Here is a 22132-nt window from a genome sequence, read left to right on the forward strand (position 1 = left end):
TTAAATTAGAAAAATTTAAGAAACAATATATTTCAAAAAAATTAATATTTTATTATAATATTACTAAGAAGAATGTTAAATATACATCATTGGAGATTACCAAGCATAGTATTCATAGATAAGAAATTTGAGAGAAATAAATAACTCATATGTATTTTAGGAGCATGCATTTTCCTCATATTCATGATAACATTTATTACATCATATAAAATCATGTATTTTATATTGCACTAATAACACAATATATTCTAAAAACTAAAGGAAACATATCATGATTATTGTTTTCCTTAGTATTTTTGTACATAAATGGAATTACCATCTATTCCAAGTATTATTTTTCATATATTTATTTATTTCTTACCACACTAACTAGTCATATTGAATAATATTCACATATTTTGGAAAAGTTAGCCAATGACTTTTTTCCATTGAGTTTTGTATTTGTGTAATAGTGCATATATTCTTTTTGTTTGAACTTCCCATATAGTGAAGGGCGTTCTTCATCGACAAGGTTGCTTGCAAGAGCCACTTCATCATCTAAGCCTGGGAAATAAAACATAGCAATGGATAACCTTGTGCTCTCTTTGTTTGTCACCGCGCGATGTTCTATACTCTTATAGATTCCATTTGTCATCACCTATAAAAAAATTAAAATGTCACATGTTATATTTTATAAATTATTAATACTAGAAATAGCTTAATCAATAGCCAAACTTACATAACATTTACCTCTATTAGGTCACCAATATTAACAACAAGGGCATAAGGAATGGGTTGAATAGGAACCCATTTGTTGTTCTTGCGAACCTGAAGGCCTTCTATGTGTTCATCTTGAAGTAAAAGTGTTATGGCAGCTCCATCGGAATGAGGGCTTAACCCCAACACTAGATTAGGCCTAGGGCAAGGTGGATATAAATTCATCCTTACTGCCATCATTGGATCTTCTCCAAACTTTTCTTTAAAATAATCATTGTTTAATTGTAAGTTTTCACCAAATAGACTAAGGATGATTTGAGCAACCCTTTCCACTTGAGTTGTGTAACTTTGTAGTGTATTTCTACAATAACATATTAAAAACTCATTAGGTGGTGATTATAAGTATTAACAAAAAGACTTTATTATCAATCATTATGTTTTTTAAATTATGGTTTGATATTTAATTAGTGAAAGTTTATTATAAACAACTCAAATTTTATTTTAAACAAAAGCTACCACACAATTACAATCCTCACCAAATTTTGGCAAAATGTTGGTAGTGATATCAACAATTAACATGATAATGCAAGGAAAATGAATGCTTCAATAAAGCTAAATACAAAAATAAGTTTTCAATTAATAATGAAGGAGAGAGAAAAATTCATTCTAGAGTTATAATATGGAATTCACAAATGTAGACTTCTAACAATAGTCTTATGGATTAACAGTCTTATGGATTGACAAAGTGCAACTTTTAGAAATTTTCTAAACTAGATAATATTGTGTTTTTCTAAAATAAAATCACCTTTAAAAAAATATAGAGAAATTCTAAAGGAAACAAATATATAAAACCACTTTAAAGAGAATTAAAAAAATAAAATTGATTAATATTTTTCTTGAGCACTTGCTAATGACAATATTTGCATGATCAATCAAATGAAGGGAATGCTATAAATAATGAGCAAACAAAATTTATACATGTTTCATTAGCCGAGAAAGAAAGTAAAGTCACATCTAAATATTTTAATGCAACCTATTACTCAGGCCATGTTATTATATATCTAAAATTGTTGATTCTCACTCTTGAGGTGAAGATCAAAATTGGGGATGATCAATTTTGGGTATGTACGTAGGCCTAGGATTGACTTGGACTACTTTAACAATTCAAGGTAAATGACTTAGGTAACCAGGGTGAATTGTGTGATCTAAGGAACCCCATTACCTACAAGCATGGTATTGGCATGGTGTTGTAGAACTACAATGATGGTCATGTTGGTTTGGGGCTTGAAATTATCTTAAGGTTGGAGCCATGGTCAATGTTGAGGATAGGCTTTAGCCCAAGACTAACCTAAGCAACCTTAGAGACAAAGCATGCCTAGATGACTTGGGTGAATTGGTTGATTCAGAGAGAAACATTGCTTGGTAGCATAGTCAAGGCTTTGGCATCGTAGTAGTGATAGACCCCAATTCTAGGGCCGAAATATATGTTTGAGTATGCTTGCGATTGACTTGCATGATATCAACAATTGAAGCTTCCTAGTTAACGCATGTCACATGTGTGACATGTGGGAACTTACAAGAAGCCAACATTTGGAAACATGATTATGGCATGGTGTTCATAAGTTCTTCAATGAACATTTTCTTTTCCCCAAGGTATGGTCTAAGGTTAAACTATCAGTTTGGACCTAAGGCAATCCTTGTAGCGAACTCAATACCTGTAATCCACAATAATAGGAAGAAATTTAGAAAGCTATAAACTTTTAGTCAGCCCAGTACCTGTAATCCGATGGTGTTTTTGGCCATAGAGATAACTTGACAAGTTTCTTAGGCATAAGAGCCAAAGCTATGGAGTCGCCCCAATCCAACTTTTGATCTCCATCAACCACAAACATATTACCATAGCCTTGAGAATCTCCTGTTTGTGGAGCATACTTTTTCTTCTCTTCTAAGGAAAGACTAAAGAATTCATTTGTCACTCCTCTCATGCGATCTACCAAAGAATGTGGAATTCCATGGTTCACAATCTGAGGATCATTACACAATTAGCACAACTACAAATTTAAAGTATTAAGTCTAGAGAATGTTAGTCAATTATGAGTGTTAGTGTGACCACATAGCTTAAGCAACATATTAAGTTCAGAAAATGTGAGTCAATTCTGAATGTTTAACTTTAGAAGTGTAAACTTAATGTATGATTTAATCCTTTCTCCAAATAACAGAAATCTATGACTACTAATTATTTATTCTGAAAGAATTTTATTGTACCTGAAAGAAGCCCCCCTCTATGCAGGCCTTAGAAAGAATGCCCATCTCCTTGCATCTTTCATGGTTGTCAGAGGGCAAGAGAATCTTTTCCACGTCGATTACAGGAACTGTCAAGAGAGAAGAAAGTGGTGTTGAAGACGGCCTTTCTTCTTCTGATCTGATGTATCCACAGAAACAAAATCAAAAGCAGTCTGGAATGGACTACTCAAAGAGTCAGAGGAAGCCATTCTTATTTTAATTTGTTCCCAACCACAGGAAACCTAATCAAATCAACAAATATACCAAAATGAAATACAAAATAAACATGAAATAATATCACCAATATGCATTCCTTTGATGTGGCTTAATTGTTCTTTCTTTCTCCTCTAATGGTGTGTATCTCTCAATAGGATGAGTGCAAAAATGACAAAATGCAAAGTGATTTAAATGACATGATCGTGAGGTTACTCAAAAATGAGCAAAAACAACTCAATTTATAGTATTCAAAATCAAAAGGATGAACAAGATCCAATGACAATTGATGATCATGATTGAGGGTGAGGAGGAGTTAAGTGGAATGAAAATGGGAAAGGTCTCATTTCCAAGTGGAGATAAATGGGAAACACATCATTTGTTTAAGTGAAAAGAACAATAGAAGGTGTAATGTGGGTGAAATGAATGGATGAGAGTATTAAGAGGAAATCTGTTCTTCCCTCAAAGGAGAGATGAAAGTTTCACTATGGATTTCCCTTCAACCACCTCACACACATTATATTTAAAAGAGGGGGGAATTCACTTAGGAAAGAGATTGAATTCTAAATGAATTGATAATGATTTGGAAATGTAAATCTAACCCCTCTTTTAGAATGGAAAATATTGTTTGAATTAAAAGTTTCAATACTAAGTGTAAAAGTAGCCAAAAACTACTTATAAATTGAAATAGAAGCATGGGATGAAGCTATCCACTTGGATCTGGTTATAATATGTCAAGACAAAACTACCCCGTGAATTTGAGAAAAAGTCATCAGAACCGCGTTGAAAGTGCACACGGTCCTACAAAAAATCTGCCAAATGAAAAGGGTTTTTGCAGCTCTGGAAATGGAGTCCAAATCTGCAAGAACAACTGCACACATGCAACATACACATAGAAAAGAGAGGAAAAGTGGTTAGGATTGGGGGTTTGCCTTGAGGTCAAACCCAAATTTTGGAATTAACCAAATGATGAAAGTAAGTAATTGCAAGTAAATGTAAATGAATGAATAAAATGTAATTCACCTCAAGGGAGGATGCAATTGAAATATAGATATAATTACTTGTGTGGAATTGAATGATGAAAGAGATCTCCTCTTCAACAGTTGAGTTCTTGACCTGAATGCAACACCTAGCCTTTAAGGGAGACTTGAGAATGCTTAATGCTTAGAAGGATGCTTGAATGCTTGAATGTTCTTGAATGCTTGATCAATTGAATTCCCACTTATGCAAATTTTCACCTTATGCAAATGGGAGGGTAAATACGACATATATATTCGTCAATTAGGGTTATTGGACTGATTTTTCATCATAGGCCTGATGAATAATGATGAATAGTAAGTACTCAACAGATACTAAGAGGGGGGGTGAATCAATATAGCCAAAAATCTCCTTTAAACCACTTTGACTACAAAGACTAAATTAACTGGTAAACAATATCACCGATCTAAAACAGGGCACTACCGGTAAAACACAGTGAGACTGTGAAACACATAGACTGGTAACACTTAGATCTTCACCATGCCTAATATCTCCTTACCACTTCACCCATATGCATAAACAAGTAATACATCAGAAATATAAAGACCACTGGATCAGCATGCATTACCACTTAACATAAAATACTAATCATGACATGAAAAAGAATCACACATGACACGCTGATTTTTCACATGGAAACCCAACTAGGAAAAACCACAGTGGGGATGAATACCCACAAGTTGTTCTTTGAACTCTTCTGAAGTCCGCTCTGTTAGGAGTCTAATCCAGTTGAGGACTTTACAATAGGTTTCGCTAGGAACCAATCCTACTAGGGATCACCCAGTTAAGGGATGGCTAAATACCTAGTTAAAGGTTATAACCTTGTTAAAGGTTACCTCACAAGAGGATTTGAAGAACTCATTGATTTGAGTCACCCTGTTAAAGAATTTACACAAATCTTGTTAAAGCTACCCAGTTAAGGGATTTTCCAACTGCTGAAATGGTTAGAAGTCAACAGGTAATACACTGATCTGATAACAACACTTCAATGCCAAGGGAGATCCACTTTATTTTCTTTTCTTCTACAATCATACTCTGCAGGTGTCAACATACTTCTTTGGTCTGGAAAGAATCAAGTATCTCTTCACTTGGATACACACATAACATTTGCCAACAACTTCACAATGCAAATCATCATCAACCTTATAGGAAACAGATAGGTCAGTAGCATAAACCCTAAAACCAAAACATTTAGGTTATTAATACAGTCAGTCTAATCTTGACCGTTCAATCACATTGCATTGAATAAAATAGTCTTGATCAGATCTCAAGACGTTCGCCATCATTCATTCTTTGCCACTTTTGGAAGTTGATAACCCATCATGCACTCTCCACCATTTACTGAGACTTCACTTTCTTCCACCTTCTCTTTCAAAAAGTTATACTAAATAGATATGTGCTTTCTTTAAGAATCATATACTGGATTCTTTGATATACAAATAGCAACAGAGTTATCACAGTGAATAACTACCGGTGCATCATAATCCACCTTTGTATCCTTCAACATTTGATTCATATTCCATAAAACTTGTGTACTGTTAGTAGGAGTAGCAACATACTCAGCTTCAGCTATAGATGAAGAAGTACATGACTGTTTATTGCTAATCCATGAAACCAACTTCTTTCCAAGAAAGAAAGCTCCACTGGAAGTACTTTTTTGGTCATCGACATCTCCAGCCCAATCAGTATTTGTATATGCACATAAAGTAAAGTTATCATCCTTAGGGTACCACAAGCCATATTTTGATGCACCTTGCAAGTATCTAAAAATCATTTTCACCGCCATCTCATAATTTTCTCTAGGATCACTCTGAAATCTTGAAATAATACATTCAACTTTCAAAATGTCAGGCCTAGTCTGAGTCAAATAAAACAAACCTCCAATCATACATTTATATCTTGTAGGATTTACTAGTGCAGAAACATCTTTTCTTGTCAATTTCTCACTTGTAACCATAGGAGTACTTACCGGTTTAGAGTCTCCCATACCAAATTTCCTCAATAATTCCTTAGTATATTTTGTTTGATAGATAAAAAAACCTTTATCAGTCACAGTAATCTACAAACCTAAGAAAAATTTCATCTCACCAATCATAGACATCTCAAATTCTTTCTCCATATTCTTAGAAAATTCTATGCATAACTTATCTTCACCTCAAAAAATAATGTCATCAACAAATACTTAAATAATTAGTATATCATCATCAGTTATTTTATAATATAAATTACTGTCAGCACTGCCTTTAGTAAAACCAAGCATCAAAAGACATTTATCCAACCTTGCATACCAAGGTCTAAGTGCTTGTTTCAATCCATATAAATCTTTCCTTAGCCTACAAACCATATATGTATCATCTGATAGTGAAAAACCATCAGTTTTCTCAATATAAACTTCATCATCAAGATCCCCATTCAAAAATGCACATTTAGCATCCATCTAATAAACCTTGTAGCTTTTATATGCAGCATAGGCAATAAATAATCTTACAGCTTCGATCCTAGCTATAGGTGCAAAAGTATCTCCTTAATCAATTCCTTCCTTCTAAGAATATCCTTTACAAACCAATCTAGCCTTATTCCTTATAACTTGACCATCCTCATTCAATTTATTTCTAAAAACCTGTTTAGTTCCAATAACATTTTTATTTTTAGGCCGGGGAACCAAGGTCCATGTGTTATTTTTATCAATCTAATATAATTCTTCTTCCATAGCTTTCAACCAATATTCATCTTTACATGCTTCAATTACTGATACTAGTTCAAGTTGTAAAATTAAACATACCTCATTAGTTGCCAGTATTTTTCTTGTCCTCACTCCATTTCTCTTATCCCCAATGATTTGATCTTTAGAATGATTCAATCTCACATACCTAGGGGTCTTCTCAATTCATGTTCCTCTTCCCTTTTCTTCAGTTACTGAAGAATTCTCTGATGTTGCCGGGGTAACTGGTTCACTCACTGTTCCAGTAAAGGTGCTATCGGTTCAGATATAATCATTTCCACTACTAGTTCCTTCTCATAAACTTTACTTGACTTCTATTCAACTCATCTACTTTGACATTAGCACTCTCCACAATTCTCTATAGTCTCTTGTTATAACATCTATATGCTTTTCTTTCATTAGAATAACCAATAAATATGCCTTATCACATCTAGGATCAAATTTCTCAATACTATCATCTGTCCTAATATAACATTTACTACCAAAAATTCTTAAATACTTAACTGTAGGTATATTTCCAAACCATAATTAATAAGGTGTCTTACTAGTTTCTCCTTTGATATGTACTTTGTTGAATGAATAAACCATTGTTCTCACTGCTTCTCTCCAGTAGATATGAGGTAGACTATCTTCTATCATCATTATTCTAGCAACATCCAAGGTAGTTATGATCTTCCTCTCCACAACTCCATTCTGTTGAGGTGTCTAGGGAGCAGAAAATTGTCCACTTATCCCATGCTTGTCACAATAGTTATTAAACTCACCGGATGTAAATTTTCTACCATGATCTAATCTCAAACATTTAATCTTCAATCATATCTCAGTTTCCACTTTATCCTTAAAAATTTTAAACTTTTCAAATGCTTCCTATTTTTCTCTCAAAAAAGTAACCCACATCATTCTAGAATAATTATCAATGATTAGCATGAAATATCTATCAAATTGAAAATTTTTAACTCTAGCAGGGCCACACAAATCAGTACGAATAACATCAAGAACACCATTTGATTTATCTTGTATACTCGTAAAAGATGTTCTGACTTGTTTACCCATTTGATATTCTTTACATATCGGATTATAGGGCTTCATAATCCTAGGTATATCCCTAACTGCCTTAGTTGAACTAATCTTCACAATGCAATCAAAATTCACATGACACAGCCTTTTATGCCATATCCAACTCTCATCAATCTGTGTAATCAAATATTTGTTTTCACCAGAGTTTAAGTGAAATATAATACCATTTGTTTGTGTACCGGTTGCAATCTCCAAGCCAGATCTGTTAATGATTTTGCATTTTCCATCCTTGAACTGTAATTGAAATCCCTTATCTACCAATTGTCCTACACTCAAAAGATTATGCCTCAAACCTTCAACATAATAAACATTGTCAGTATTTTTCTTACCATCCAATGATATAGTTCCTTTTTATTTGATCATACATGCCTTGTCATCTCCAAATCTAACTAGACCACCATCAAATTCTTGCAAAGACAAAAACTTCCCTTTATCTCCAGTTATATGATGTGAACAACTACTATCAATTACACATTCATCCTTGTCTTCATTTTTAGTATCAAGTGCTTTCTCTTCAGGTACATTCTCTTCCAATATTGGATCATCTTCCTTGATAGCGAGGAATACCCATTCCTTGCCATTCTCAGATCCACTAGCAGAGTCTTATGTCATTTCATCATCTAAATCAGTAATTCATTCCTCATCCTCTATGTAGCATGATTTGTCTCTTTTTTTCTTGAATTTATACTTGTTCTAATATCCAGGGTCAGGCTTAAATGATCTTCTAACTCTTTCTTCGAATCGTGAATTTCTTTCAAGATATCTAGATGCAAAATGACCAATCTTATTACATGTAAAACATTTAAAAGGTGATTTTCCTTCATACTTACTTCCTACCAGCCCTTTAGGTACTCTTCTAGCAAATAGTGTTTCAAGTTTCTCAAAATCATCATCTTCTCTCTTCATATCTTCTAATTCGTTTAAATATAATTTTTTCCTGTCTTGCTTACCGGTTATACATGTAGATGCATGAAAAGAAGGTTCAGTCTCCACAGCTCCAGAAGGTCCAAATTCATCAAGCTCAAAAGCAAATAGTTTGCGAACCAAACTATCTCGGTTGACAAATGTATTAGCCATTTGTCTCAACTTATTAATAGACGTAGTAGCCTTCATTTTATAATCCGATGGTAGGGCTCTCAAGACTTTAGAAAAAAATTCATCTTCACTCAAAGTTCCACCACAATATTGAATTTTGATAACAATCTCATTTACCCTTTCCATGAATGCAGTAATCCTTTCATCTTCTTCCATCTTCAAGTTTTCATATCTCACCTGGTAACCATCAAGTTGAGCAATCTTTATTGTGGGGTCACCTTCATTAAGAGTCTGCAACTTATCCAATATAGCCTTTCTAGATGATTTGTCTATTAATCCTATTATTTTATGATCAGAAAGTGCACACAAGAGGGATTCTCTTTCTTTACAATCATTCTCAAGCTCCTTGCCTAGGTTTTCCAGAGGAGGATTGCTAGAGCCCAGACTATAGGGTGTGACACCATTCTATGTGATCTACCAAATCTCCTTGCCAAGACATCTTGGATGAGTCTCCATCTGAATCTTTCATCCTGTATAATTTGTTCCATCAAGCCTCAGAGTATTCCTTCGAAAGATAACTCTAGAAGAATTGGATGAACTTGAACTCTTAGCCTCCATAGGATCTTCCTCAACCGGTTAAGCTTTCTGCAGAGAGGACCAAAGCTTTGATACTAATTGTTAGACAGTTTAAATAACTAGAAGACAACTGAGAGGGGGGGCTAATCACTTGTCGCAAATTATATGAACCATTAGCGATTTAAAATTTAATATCGGAATAGCAAATAAATCAATTAAGCATAAACAATTATCACAAAATAAAAGACATCCACATAACACAAAGAATTGTACGTGGAAAACCCTGTAAAGGGAAAAAAAACGGTGGGAAGCCTACCCAAAGTTAGATAATACTTTTGCAGTAAGGATGTGAATTACAATTGAGGGGCCTGAACTTGTAGGAAGGCCAACAGCCTAGAGCGCACTGCTCATCACAAAAGTAGCCTCAATGAATACATATAAATCTAGATTACAATGTGGAGAAGTGTTGAACTACAAAAGATAGCATCTCCTATCCCTGAGTATAGTTCTATTTAAGCTCAATACCAAAGGAATAAATATTCTTACATAAACCAATTTTGATCTCCAATGATCAATGAACTCCTCTTCCTGAATGATATTACATTATTCGCACATTATATTCTTTGACCATGACCTCTTACATATAACCTTGATTATCTACAATGAGATCTTACATCTAATTATACAAAACCCTCAACCATAAACAATCAGGTCGGCCACCAGACAATAAACTGATTACATAATTACAAACCATGTCATCCTTAGACCAAACAAATAATATCAACACATAAGACATCCCAAAAATACACCCATAGGTCCTATCCACACATTACATTAAAGTAGTCCATAACCTAGATCAACCAGGACCCAGTATAGGTTCACATCCAACAACAATGATCTCCAACCTCAAATTCTCGAACATGATCACCAAAAAAATCCTGAAACTCCACCATAAACTGCACCAAGACCACTTATGTAATTCATCAAATATCTCCATCAAAATCTCTACTGGTGAAACCCTCATCGAAACCAGAAACCAATCTTTTGAGCATGGGTATGTGCACCAATTTGTGGTACCAAAAGGGGGTCTTAAGATGCCACTTTTTTCTGAAATCAACAAAATCTGAACTTCAATGACAAATTGAAGATAGTTACACTCCAAATTTGAAGATGCAGCAAGAACAAGAGTCAGAGTGCTTCGACTCTACTTTCTAAACTACTAATTTTTTTTGAAAATGGTGCAGATTAAGGGCTTCAAAAAGGGGGGCCACAAAAAGTGGTCTTGTTTTTATGCAAAAAACATAACATAGCATATGTTGTGGCCCCCCTAAAATGTTAACTTTTGATTTGAATTTTTAAAATCGCTTCAGTGAGAAATTAGCTAACACCTTGTAGTTTATGCCAGATTTTTCGACTAATTTTTTAATGAGTATATGATTTTTTACTAATTTTCAAAGTGGACACATCCTAAAAAATAGAAAATTAAGCATGCTCCCCCCCAAAATCATTGATAACTAATCAAAAATAACTCTTTTTTTTCAAATTGTGTAGAATGGAGTCTAGTTTCTAAAAATGTAAGTTTCTTCAAAATCTGATGAACGTGTAAAAAACTATACCAAAATAGTGCATGTTGGTTTTTGACAAAACACAAACAAACTAACAAAAGAAATTATAGATGAAAGCCTTAACAAAATCAAAATGTGAAAATAATTACATGCTTGGATAGCTAAGAGGGAGATCGAGGTCTCTATGGTGTTTTTTTTAGTTTTATTGAAACACGTGCAAGCCTGATAGAGAGGATGGCCAAAAATATGTTAAATTTTTCTAATTTTCTGTTAAAAACATGTCTCAGGCTTGAAACAATCATCCAACCCTTTGGGTTGGATACCAAAGTACAATCCAACCCAAAGGGTTGGTGGTTTCCAATGCAGGCAATTTGGCGAGCGCCAAATATGGCACTCACCAAATGAAAAAAATTGACTTTTCCCATTTGACGCACGCCAAATGAGAAAAGTCAACTTTTTTCATTTGGCTAGTGCCAAATTTGGCACGTGCCAAATGTCCTGCATTGTCCAATTTGAAGGTTTTGTGATGCAAATTTTTTAACTTGGGCACAAGTTATACCCATCCTAAGAGGAAAATATATACATGAAATATAATATTTAAGTATGTCACTTTAAGTTATATTTCATGTATATATTAGCAGGATGTTTGAGAGTGGTTTCAACTCTATAGGAGTTATAATGTAGATTCTACTTTTTATAGGATCATATTGAATTTCATACTTAGTCAAATTTCAGTAATCAACATGCTCCTATTAGCATTCTTTAGATCTGTATCTAACTATCTTTATGTTCCCTAAACTCTACACCTATCTCTCTCCCTCTCTTGTCACTCTCACTTCTCTCTTGCCTCTCTAGGTATATCCCACCCTCTCTACCTTTAATCTCTTCCTTGTACCCTAATTTATATCATTGACTCCCTTTTGCTCTCTTCTCTCTCACTCTCTTATTATTTCTCTCCCCTCCCACTCGTTTCTCTTGTTCACTACCGATCCCTTCTATCCTCTCTCTCCCCATATCTAGGGCTCTCCTTCCCTCCCTATTCACCTCACTACCTCTCCCTCCCTATATTATTACCCACCTCTCTCTCCCCCTCTATTTTTCTCACTTATATAATTGTCCACCATCTAGTTCTCTCCCTCCCTCTCCACCTTTCTCTCCCTTTTCCTTGCCCCGATCTATTTATCAACACTCTCCCTCTCTTCTCTCTCTCCAAATGTAGATCCATCTCCTCATTCTCTAGGTCTATCACTCCCTCCATTTCTACCTCTCCATCTATCCCCTCTTACTCATCTATTTGTTCTTCTATCTCTTCTCTTCTCTCTCCCTTCCCTCTCTAGATCTCTTTGTTCCTTTCTTCCCCTCTCCATTTATATCTCCTTCCCCAACTCTCTCATTATCTCTCTTCCTCTCTTATTCTCTATCTCCATTGTCTAGTTCATTAACTCTCCAACCTGCCCTCTCTCCCCTCTTTACGTTTCTCCATCCCTTCCTCTCCACCTATCTACCTTTACATATAGGTCTCATTACCCACCTCTCTTTATCCCCCTCTTTCTATCTCACTCCTCTCTCACAATCTAGGTCTCTCACCTATCTATATGTCCCCTCTATAGTTCTCTCTCTCCCTCTCCATCTCTCTCTCCCTCCTCCTTAACCCTATCCCTTTATGAAGTCCCTCCTCTTCTCTTCCTCCCCTAATCTCTTTATCTCTTCCTTCCATAGGTCTCTCACTTCATGTCTTCCTCTCCATCTGTCCCCTCTTACTCCTCTCTTTTTTATTCTATCTCTTGTCTTCTCCCTCCCTCCCCTCTCTAGGTGTCTCTCTTCCTTTCTTCCCCTCTCCCTCTCTGTCTCCCCATCCATACATACCCCCACATATATCTCACTCCCCCACCTTTTTTATTCTCTCTTCGTCTTGTATTCTCTTTCTACATTCTATGTCATCAACTTTCTCTCTCCCCTCTCTAGGTTTCTCACTTCCTTCTTCTTCACCTACCTACCTCTACATAAAGTATCATTACTCACCTCTCTCTCACCCCCTCTATCTATCTCAATCCTCTCTCTTGTCATCAAGGTCTCTCATCTCTCTTTCCCCATATATTATGACCCCTAACGACATGTAATGGGTCATATGGTGTCCTAAGGGGTCATAGAACACCATATGACCCCCTAGGACACCATATGACCCCTTAGGACACAATATGACCCCTAACGACACCTAAGGGGTCATATGGTGTCCTAAGGGGTCATAGGACATCATATGACCTCTTAGGTTACCATATGACCCATAGTGACACCACATGGTTTCCTAAGTGGTCACGACACCATACAACCCATAACAACACCATATGGTGTCATAATGGGTCGTAGGACACCATATGACCCCTTAGGTGTTGTTAGGGGTCATATTGTGTCCTAAGGGGTCATATGGTGTCCTATGACTCCTTAGGACACCATATGACCCCTTAGTACACCATATGGTGTCAGTATGGTTTGTATGGTGTCCTATGACCCCTTAGGAGACTATATGACCCCCTAGTACACCATATGGTGTAAGTATGGTCCTATGGTGTCCTATGATCCCTTAAGACACCATATGACCCCTTAGGACACCATACGACCCATAATGACAACATAAGGTGTCCTAAGGGGTCATACTATGTCATAAGGGGTCATACTATGTCCTAAGGGGTCATAACACACCATATGACCTATTAGGACACAATATGATCCCTAATAACACCTAAGGGATCATATGGTGTTCTAAGGGGTCATGGGACACCATATGACCCCTTAGGACACCATACGACCCCTAACAACACCATATTGTGTCCTAAGGGGTCATATGGTGTCCTAAGGGGTCATAGGACACCATATGACCCCTTAGGACACCATACAACCCATAACGACACCATATTATATCCTAAGGGGTCATATGGTGTCCTAAGGGATCATAGGACATAATATTACCACTTAGGACACTATGACCCTTAACAACCCCTTACGGGGTCATAGGACACCATATGACCATTTATCACACCAAACAACTTATAATGACACCATATGGTGTCCTAAGGGGTCATTGAACACCATATGACCCCTTAGTACACCATACAACCCATAACAACACCATATGGTGTCCTAAGTGGTCATATGGTGTCCTAAGGGTTCATAGGACACTATATAACCCTTTAGGATACCATACGACCCATAATGACACCAAGTGGTGTCCTAAGGGGTCACAAGACACCATATGACCCCTTAGGACATAATATGACCCCTGACAACACCTAAGGAGTCATATGGTTCCCCAAGGGCACACCATTTGACCCCTTAGGACATAATACAACCCATAACGATACCATATGATGTCCTCATTGATTATATGGTCTCCTAAATGGTCATATGGTGTTTTATGACCCCTTGAAATACCATATGACCCCTAACAACACCATAAGGTGTCCAAAGGGGTCATTGGTTTCCTAAGGGGTCATATGATGTCCTAAGAGGTCATATGGTGTTCTATGACCCCTTAGGACACCATATGACCCCACAGAACACCATATGACCCCTAATGACACCATATGGTGTCCTAAGGGGTCATATGGTGTCATTAGATGTTATATGGTGTCTTATGGGGTCAAATGGTGTTTTATAACCCCTTACGACATCATATGACCCCTAACAACACCAAATGGTGTCCTAAGGGGTCATATGGTGTTCTATGACTCCTTAGGATACCATATGACCCCTAACATAACCATATGGTATCCTAAGGGGTCATATGGTGTCCTAAGGGGCCATATGACCCCTTAGGACACCATATGAACCCTAACGACACCATATGGTGTCCTAAGGGGTCATTTGATGTCGTTAGGGGTCATATGGTGTCCTAACAAGTCAAATGGTGCTCTATGACCCCTTAAGACACCATATGACCCATTACAATACCATATAACCCCTCACGACACCATATGGTGTCCTAAGGGATCATATAGTGTCCTAAGGGGTCATAGAACACCATATGACTCCTTAGGAGACCATATTACCCCTAACGACATCAAATGACCCCTTCGGACACCGTATGTTGTTATTAGGGGTCATATGGTGTCCTAAGGGGTCATAGAACATCATATGACCCCTAACTAAACCATATGACCCCTTAGGACAAAATATTACCCCTAATGAAACCATATGGTGTCGTTAGGGGTCATATGGTGTCATAAGGGGTCATATGGTGTCGTAATGAATCATAAAATATCATATGACCCCTTAAGACACTATATGATCCCTAACGACACCATATGACTCTTTAGGACACTATATGGCCCCTAACGATACCATATTGTGTCTTCAGGGGTCATATGGTGTCACAAGTAGTCATGTCATGTTCTAGGATGTTAAAAGGGGTCATATGGTATCCTAGGGGGTCATAGAACATAATATGACCCCTTACATCACCATGTGACCCCTTAGGACACCATATAGTGTCGTAAGCAGTTGTATGGTGTTCTAAGGGGTCATATGGTGTCATTAGGGGTCATACGGTGTCCTAAGCAATCATATGGTATTTTATAACCCATTAGGATGCCATATAAGCTCTTAGGATACCATATGACCCTGAAAGACACCATATGGTATTATTAGGGGTCATATGGTGTCCTAAGGGGTCATATGGTGTCATAAGGGGTCATATGGTGTTCTATGACCCCTTAGGACACCATATGACCCTAATAGCACCATATAGTGTCCTAAGGGGTCATATGGTGTCGTTAGGGGTCATATGGTGTCATTAGGGGTCATATTGTGTCCTAAGGGGTCATATGGTGTTCTATGACCCCTTACGACACCATATGACCCCTAACGACACAATATGGTGTCCTAAGGGGTCATATGGTGTCCTTAGGGGTCATATGATGTTTTATGACCCCTTAAGACACCGTATGACCCCTTAGGACATGCTATATGGTGTCGCTAGGGGTCATATGGTGTCCTAAAGGGTCATATGGTATTCTAGGACCCATTAGGACACCATATGACCCCTAACGACACCATACGACATTTGTAAAGGACATATGCTATCCTAAAGGATCATACCATGTCCTAAGGAGTTATATGATGTTCTATGACCCCTTAGGACACCATATGACCCCTAAAGACACTATATGGTGTCCTAAGGGGTCATATGGTGTTGTTAGGGGTCATATGGTGTCCTAAGGGGTCATATGGTGTTCTATGACCCCTTAGGACACTATATAACCCCTAATCACACCATATGGTGTCCTAAGGGGTCATCTGATGTTGTTAGGGGTCATATGGTGTCCTAAGGAGTCATATGGTGTTCTATGACCCCTTACGACACGATATGGTGTTGTGAGGGGTCATATGGTGTCTTATGGGGTCATATGGTGTCCTAAGGGGACATAGAATACCATATGACCCCTTAGGACACCATATGGTGTTTTTAAGAGTCATATGGTATTCTAAGGGCTCATATGGAATCCCAAGGGGTCATAGAATACAATATGACCACTTAGGACACCATATGTTGTTATTAGGGGTCATATGGTATCACAAGGGTCATAGAACACCATATGACCCCTTAGGAAACCATATGGTGTCGTTAGGGATTATATGGTGTTGTATGGGGTCATATGGTGTCCTAAGGGGTCATAGAGGACCATATAACCCCTTAGGACACCAGATGGTGACGTTAGGGGTCATATGGTGTCCTAAGGGGTCATGAATATCATATGACCCTGTAAGACACTATATGACCCCTTATGACACCGTATGACATGTTCTAAGGGGTCATATAGTGTCTTGAGGGGTCATAGAACACCATATGACCCCTAAGGACACCATATGACCCCTTAGGACACCATATGGTTTTTTTAGGGGTCATATGGTGTCCTATGGGATCATAGAACAACATATGACCCCTTAGGACACAATATGACCCCTAACGACACCATATGACCCCTCAGAACACCGTATGGTGCTCTTAGGGGCCATATGGTATCCTAAGGGGTCATATAACACCATATGACTCCTTATGACATGATATGACCTCTTACGACACCATATGACCCCTTATGACATCAGACCCCTAACGACACCATAAGGTGTTGTTAAGGGTTATATGGTGTCCTAAGGGGTCATATGGCATCCTAATGGGTCATAGAATACCATGTGACACCTTAGGATACCATATGACCCCTAATGACACCATATCACCCTTTAGGACACCATATGACCCCTAACGACACCATATGGTGTCCTAAGAGGTCATATGGTGTCTTGAGGGGTCATATAGTGTTCTATGGCCCCCTAGGACACCATACAACCCATTTTAACATCCTAGTACACAACATGGCCATTTTTGACACCATATGACCCCTCAGGACATAATATGGTATCGTTAGGGGTCAAATAGTGTCCTAAGGGGTCATATGGTTTTGTTAGGGATCATATGGTGTCCTAAGGGGTCATATGGTGTCATGAGGGTTATATAGTGTCCTAAGGGGTCATATGGTGTCATTAGAGGTCATATGGTGTCCTAAGGGGTCATATGGTGTTGTTAGGGGCCATTTGGGGTGCTAAAGGGTCACACGTGTTAAAATACCATATGACCCCTTAGGACTCCATATGACTCCCTCTCTTCTCTCTCTTTCTCCTCTCTCCCCTCTCTAGGTCTCTCTTATGTAATCTCTCTTTCTCTCTCTCACCTTCCCTCCTTATCACCATATCTATCCTTACCTCCCTCCATCTCTTTGTTCTCTTTATCACTACCTCTCCCTCCCAACTTCTCTCTCCATCCTTATGTTTCTCCTTCCTTCCATCTCTACCTCTCTACCACTCCCTCTTTGTATCATTACCCACCTCTCTCTCCACCTCTATCTCCCTCACCTCTATCTTTCCACCCTTGGTCTCTCACCTCTCTCTTCCTAGGCTCTAGATCTCTCACCTCTAGATCTCTGTCCTCTTTGTATCATTACCCACAATACATGTTTTAGAACACCATATGACCCCTTAAGACATCATATTGTCCTAAGGGGTCATATGGTGTCTTAAGTGGTCATGTCATGTACTAGGAGGTTAAAAAGGGTCATATGGTGTCTTAAGGGGTCATATGGTATCTTGAAGGGTTATATGGTGTCCTAAGGGGTCATATGGTGTCATTAGGGGTCATATGGGATCCTAAGGAGAGGGAGATGTGATGACCTAGAGAGGGGAGGGAGAGAGAAGAGGAGAGAGGGAAGAATAAAGAGAAAGAGAGAGCTAAGAAGAGAGGGAGAGATGGGTAGGGAGTGATTGAGAAAGATAGAGGGAAGAGGTAGATAGGTAAGGGAGAGAGAGAGAGAGAAGAAAATAAGATATATAAGTTCACAAAGAGAGAAAGAGGGGTAAGAAGGTGGAGAGGAAATAATAAGAGATGAGAGAGATATAGAGGTGAGTGATCTAGAGGCTAGGAAGAGAGAGATGAGAGACCAAGGGTGGAAAGATAGAGGTGAGGGAGATAGAGGGGGAGAGAAAGGTGGGTAATGATACAAAGAAGGAGTGCTAGAGAGGTAAATATGGAGGGAAGGAGAAAAATATGTATCGAGAGAGAGGTTGGGAGGGGTAGCTAGTGATGAAGAGAACAAAGAGAGAGTGGAGAGAAGAAATGGGAGGAGAAGAGAGATGGAGGGAGGGAAGGATAGATATGGAGATAAGGAGGGAAGGCGAGAGAGAGGGAGAGAGTATAGGAGTGGTGCAGGACCACCTAGCTTCATTCTCAGCTTCATTTTCATCACAAGTTTGATTTTTGTTAGTGTTAAGTTGGAAAGTTGTCTACGATGTTTTTGAAGTTGTTCTAGGTTGTTTGGATGAGTTTCGAACTCATTGTGTGGTTTTGGTTTCTTGTTTTCATCTTTTTGCTCAAAGTTGCTAGTTTGGTGTTGCTTGGCAAAATGATGGAAAAACGAGTTTTTTTTTTTTTGGTTTTTGTTTTGAAAAGATTTTAGACATGTTTTATGTTTGGGTTTTAGGTGTGAGAAGTGTTTTTAGGTGATGGTTAGTCTTGGAGGTCAACCTTGCATTTTCTAGGCACCAAAAGTTGTCATTTGGGCATCAAAATGTCAAAATTAAGTGCCCTTGGACATGTACCTATCCATACAGGAGGCTAACCAACTTGGAGAGGTATTTAGTCTCCTATTTTAACTATTGTAAGGGTTTATCATTCGAAGTTATGAAGCATTTTGCAAACTTGCACTAGTTTTACTTGGTTTTTCTCTAGTATTTAGCTCCATGTGAACAACAGTCTATACACCAGCTGTACTTGGCCATACTATTCTTGCATTTGTAGATTATAATATGTTTTCTTAAGATTTTCCCTTTGGTGGAATCTAATTTTATCAAGTTTTGAGTTTGTAGCAAAATTAGTTTTATTTGACAGTTTCACTGCCTTGTCTACGAATTGGCAAGGATGCTTCACCAACTTGGCTTCTTGGAGTCCTAAAATGTTCATGGCTTCCCAAGAACTAGTTGGTCAACTTTTAAACTATGTAAATACATGTTTTTTTTTCAAGAATGCAAGTGTAAGGAGTTTTGTAGCCATTGAGACCTAGGCAAGTGTGCCATTTGGCTATGGTCTTGAAGAAATTTGATGCTTTGCTCTCCTATAGCAAGTGCATTTAATAGTTGAATAGACTTGCCTTGATGAATAAGTTTGTATGCCAAGGTAAAGAGGCTTTCTAAGCCATGGGGAGAATGTTTTCATGTTTAGTTTGTGAAAATAATGTAAAAGACAGCGAGTCACTGTTTTAGAGTCAATTTCCTTTCATTAGCCTACTCTCCATCATACATTGGAGCTTGTAAGGTTGTTGTACCTCCTTCTAATTACTTTCAAATAAGAACAAGGAGTGATTTTGATGTTATCTAAGGGTTTGAAGTTGCCAAGATCAATCAATGATCTTTGAGGCAAGGTTGTAATGCCAATTGGCTATCACAGTCAACTAGGACTGAGTTTTACACTTTCTTTTGAAGTTATACATGTAATCTTCTCCTTCAAAATGACAGGTATGAAGTTCAATAAGGCATTGAAGATAGAGCCTTGTTAAGGAGCACAAAATAAACTTTTTGTGAAGAGTTCTTACAATGAAAGTGCAGGTCATAGTGAACAAAAAAATAGTGAAAGGAAAAAATGCAGTGACAGTTAGTTGACAATGGATAATCCAATGCTTTGTAATTTTCTTAATGCCTTTTGTGTAGGGCTAACATTATTTATTTATTGTCACTAAATGATAGCCATGTTCACATGTTTTGTATTGCAATTGGTTCTCATGCAAAAGTTGTGTTTGTAAAAAGCAAGATTTAAAAGTTGTCAATGTTGCTCACTCCCTATGAGCATTTTTGTGAATTCTTGTTCTCTAAACCTTTGAGGGTGAAAAACTACATAATTTTGGTCTAAATAGCATGAGCCATGGGAGTAATGAGGTTTCATGGTTCCCTTTGAAGATTTACACTTTGTAAATTGATTCTTGCCTCCAAAACCCTTCCAAACCCTCCTTTTTCACCCATTTTTGGGACAATCATGGAGAAGGTCTAAGAGACCTTGAGACTTTGAAAATATTCAAGTTTTCCCAAAAGGGTATCCATAAATGTGAAGCTTTCAGTCTGGAAGTCCAACGCTTGAGCAAGGTGAGCACAAAACTTAAAATGGAGGGCTAACGCCTAGTAGCCCATTTTAGGCCTAAAACCAAGTTTTTGTCAAATCGGGTATGCAAGTTAAGGTTGCAAAGCATGAAATCCAACAAATCAAGTTGAAACAGGTTAACCTAACCTAAATTCAACCTATTTGGTGAGTTTGGCTTCATAAGTTGGTTTTGAAGCACTTGAAGGGATGTCTACAACTAGGGAGTTGGAGCCTTTGAGTAGCCAAGAAGAGTTTGACATAGGGAGGTGGAGCAAGGTGAGTTGTTAGACTGCCTTTGAGCTATTTGCACTCTATCCTTGGGGACTACACCTCGAAATAGTAAGGATCTATCACTTAGCAAACATACTAGCCACTTAACAACCACCTAGCACTATCCTCCCTATCATAGTGGTATCAGAGCACAGTTACACTTGGGAAGAAGTAGCAATTTGGCAACCATGGTGACAAATGCAGAACTAGAAAAGAAAGTGGAAGACTAGAAAGAAGAAAATAGGTTACTCAGAGTGAAACTAGACGTTTTAGAGAAGAAGTTGGGTGAAGTAGAAGTGAAGGCAGATGAAGCCAGGAATAAGATAGAGGGAACAGAAGGTAAGGGTAAGCTATTATCTATAGAGGATAAGACCCCTATACCAAACCCTGTGATAGAGAATGAACCCTTTTTGAAAGCCTTGAAGGCTATGAGTGGGAGAACACTAGAAGCAGTCCCACTATTCAGTGGTAAAATGGACCCAGAAGTGGTCATGGAGTGGATTGAGGGACTTGAGAATCATTTTGTGTGTGATGGTGTGATAGAGGCCCAGAAAGTGAAGGTGGCTAAGTCCAAGTTGAGAGGAGCTACCTTAACATGGTGGAAGTTCATTCAGGATGAACATGAGAAAGAGGGAAAAAGGCCCATATCAACTTGGAAGGGAATGTTGTCCAAGATCAAAGAGGCTTACATTCCAGAGCACTATGAAATACAGCTCCATAGGAAAAGGCAAAACCTTAGGCAAAAAGAGTTAGATGTTAGCACCTGCACCGAGGAGTTTCAGAAGCTATGCCTTAGGTCAAAGATCCAAGAGGATGAGAATGCCAAGGTTGCTAGGTATCTCAATGGCTTGAGATGGAACATACAGGAAGAGTTAAGTTTGTTGTGCCCTACAACAGTCCAGAAATGCTATCAACTTGCACTCAAGGTAGAGGAAAGGAGTAGGAAGAAGCAAGAGTAGCATAACAGAGGTAGAGGAAGAGGCA

General features: G+C 37.8%; 1 protein-coding gene across 1 annotated transcript in view; it reads right to left on the reverse strand.

Annotated features, from left to right (window-relative positions):
- Nucleotides 1–373: 373 nt before the first annotated feature.
- LOC131875834 (codeine O-demethylase-like) overlaps nucleotides 374–22132 on the reverse strand; it is a 30993-nt gene continuing 9234 nt past the window's right edge. The window contains exons 2-5 of the mRNA XM_059220522.1: nucleotides 2962–3118; nucleotides 2473–2720; nucleotides 730–1057; nucleotides 374–637 (exon numbers count right to left, since the gene is read on the reverse strand). Of these exons, the coding sequence (XP_059076505.1) occupies nucleotides 374–637; nucleotides 730–1057; nucleotides 2473–2720; nucleotides 2962–3118 (997 nt within the window). The remainder of the gene's footprint in view (nucleotides 638–729; nucleotides 1058–2472; nucleotides 2721–2961; nucleotides 3119–22132) is intronic.

This window comes from Cryptomeria japonica, chromosome 5, assembly GCF_030272615.1.
Source record: "Cryptomeria japonica chromosome 5, Sugi_1.0, whole genome shotgun sequence".
Lineage (NCBI taxonomy): Eukaryota > Viridiplantae > Streptophyta > Pinopsida > Cupressales > Cupressaceae > Cryptomeria > Cryptomeria japonica.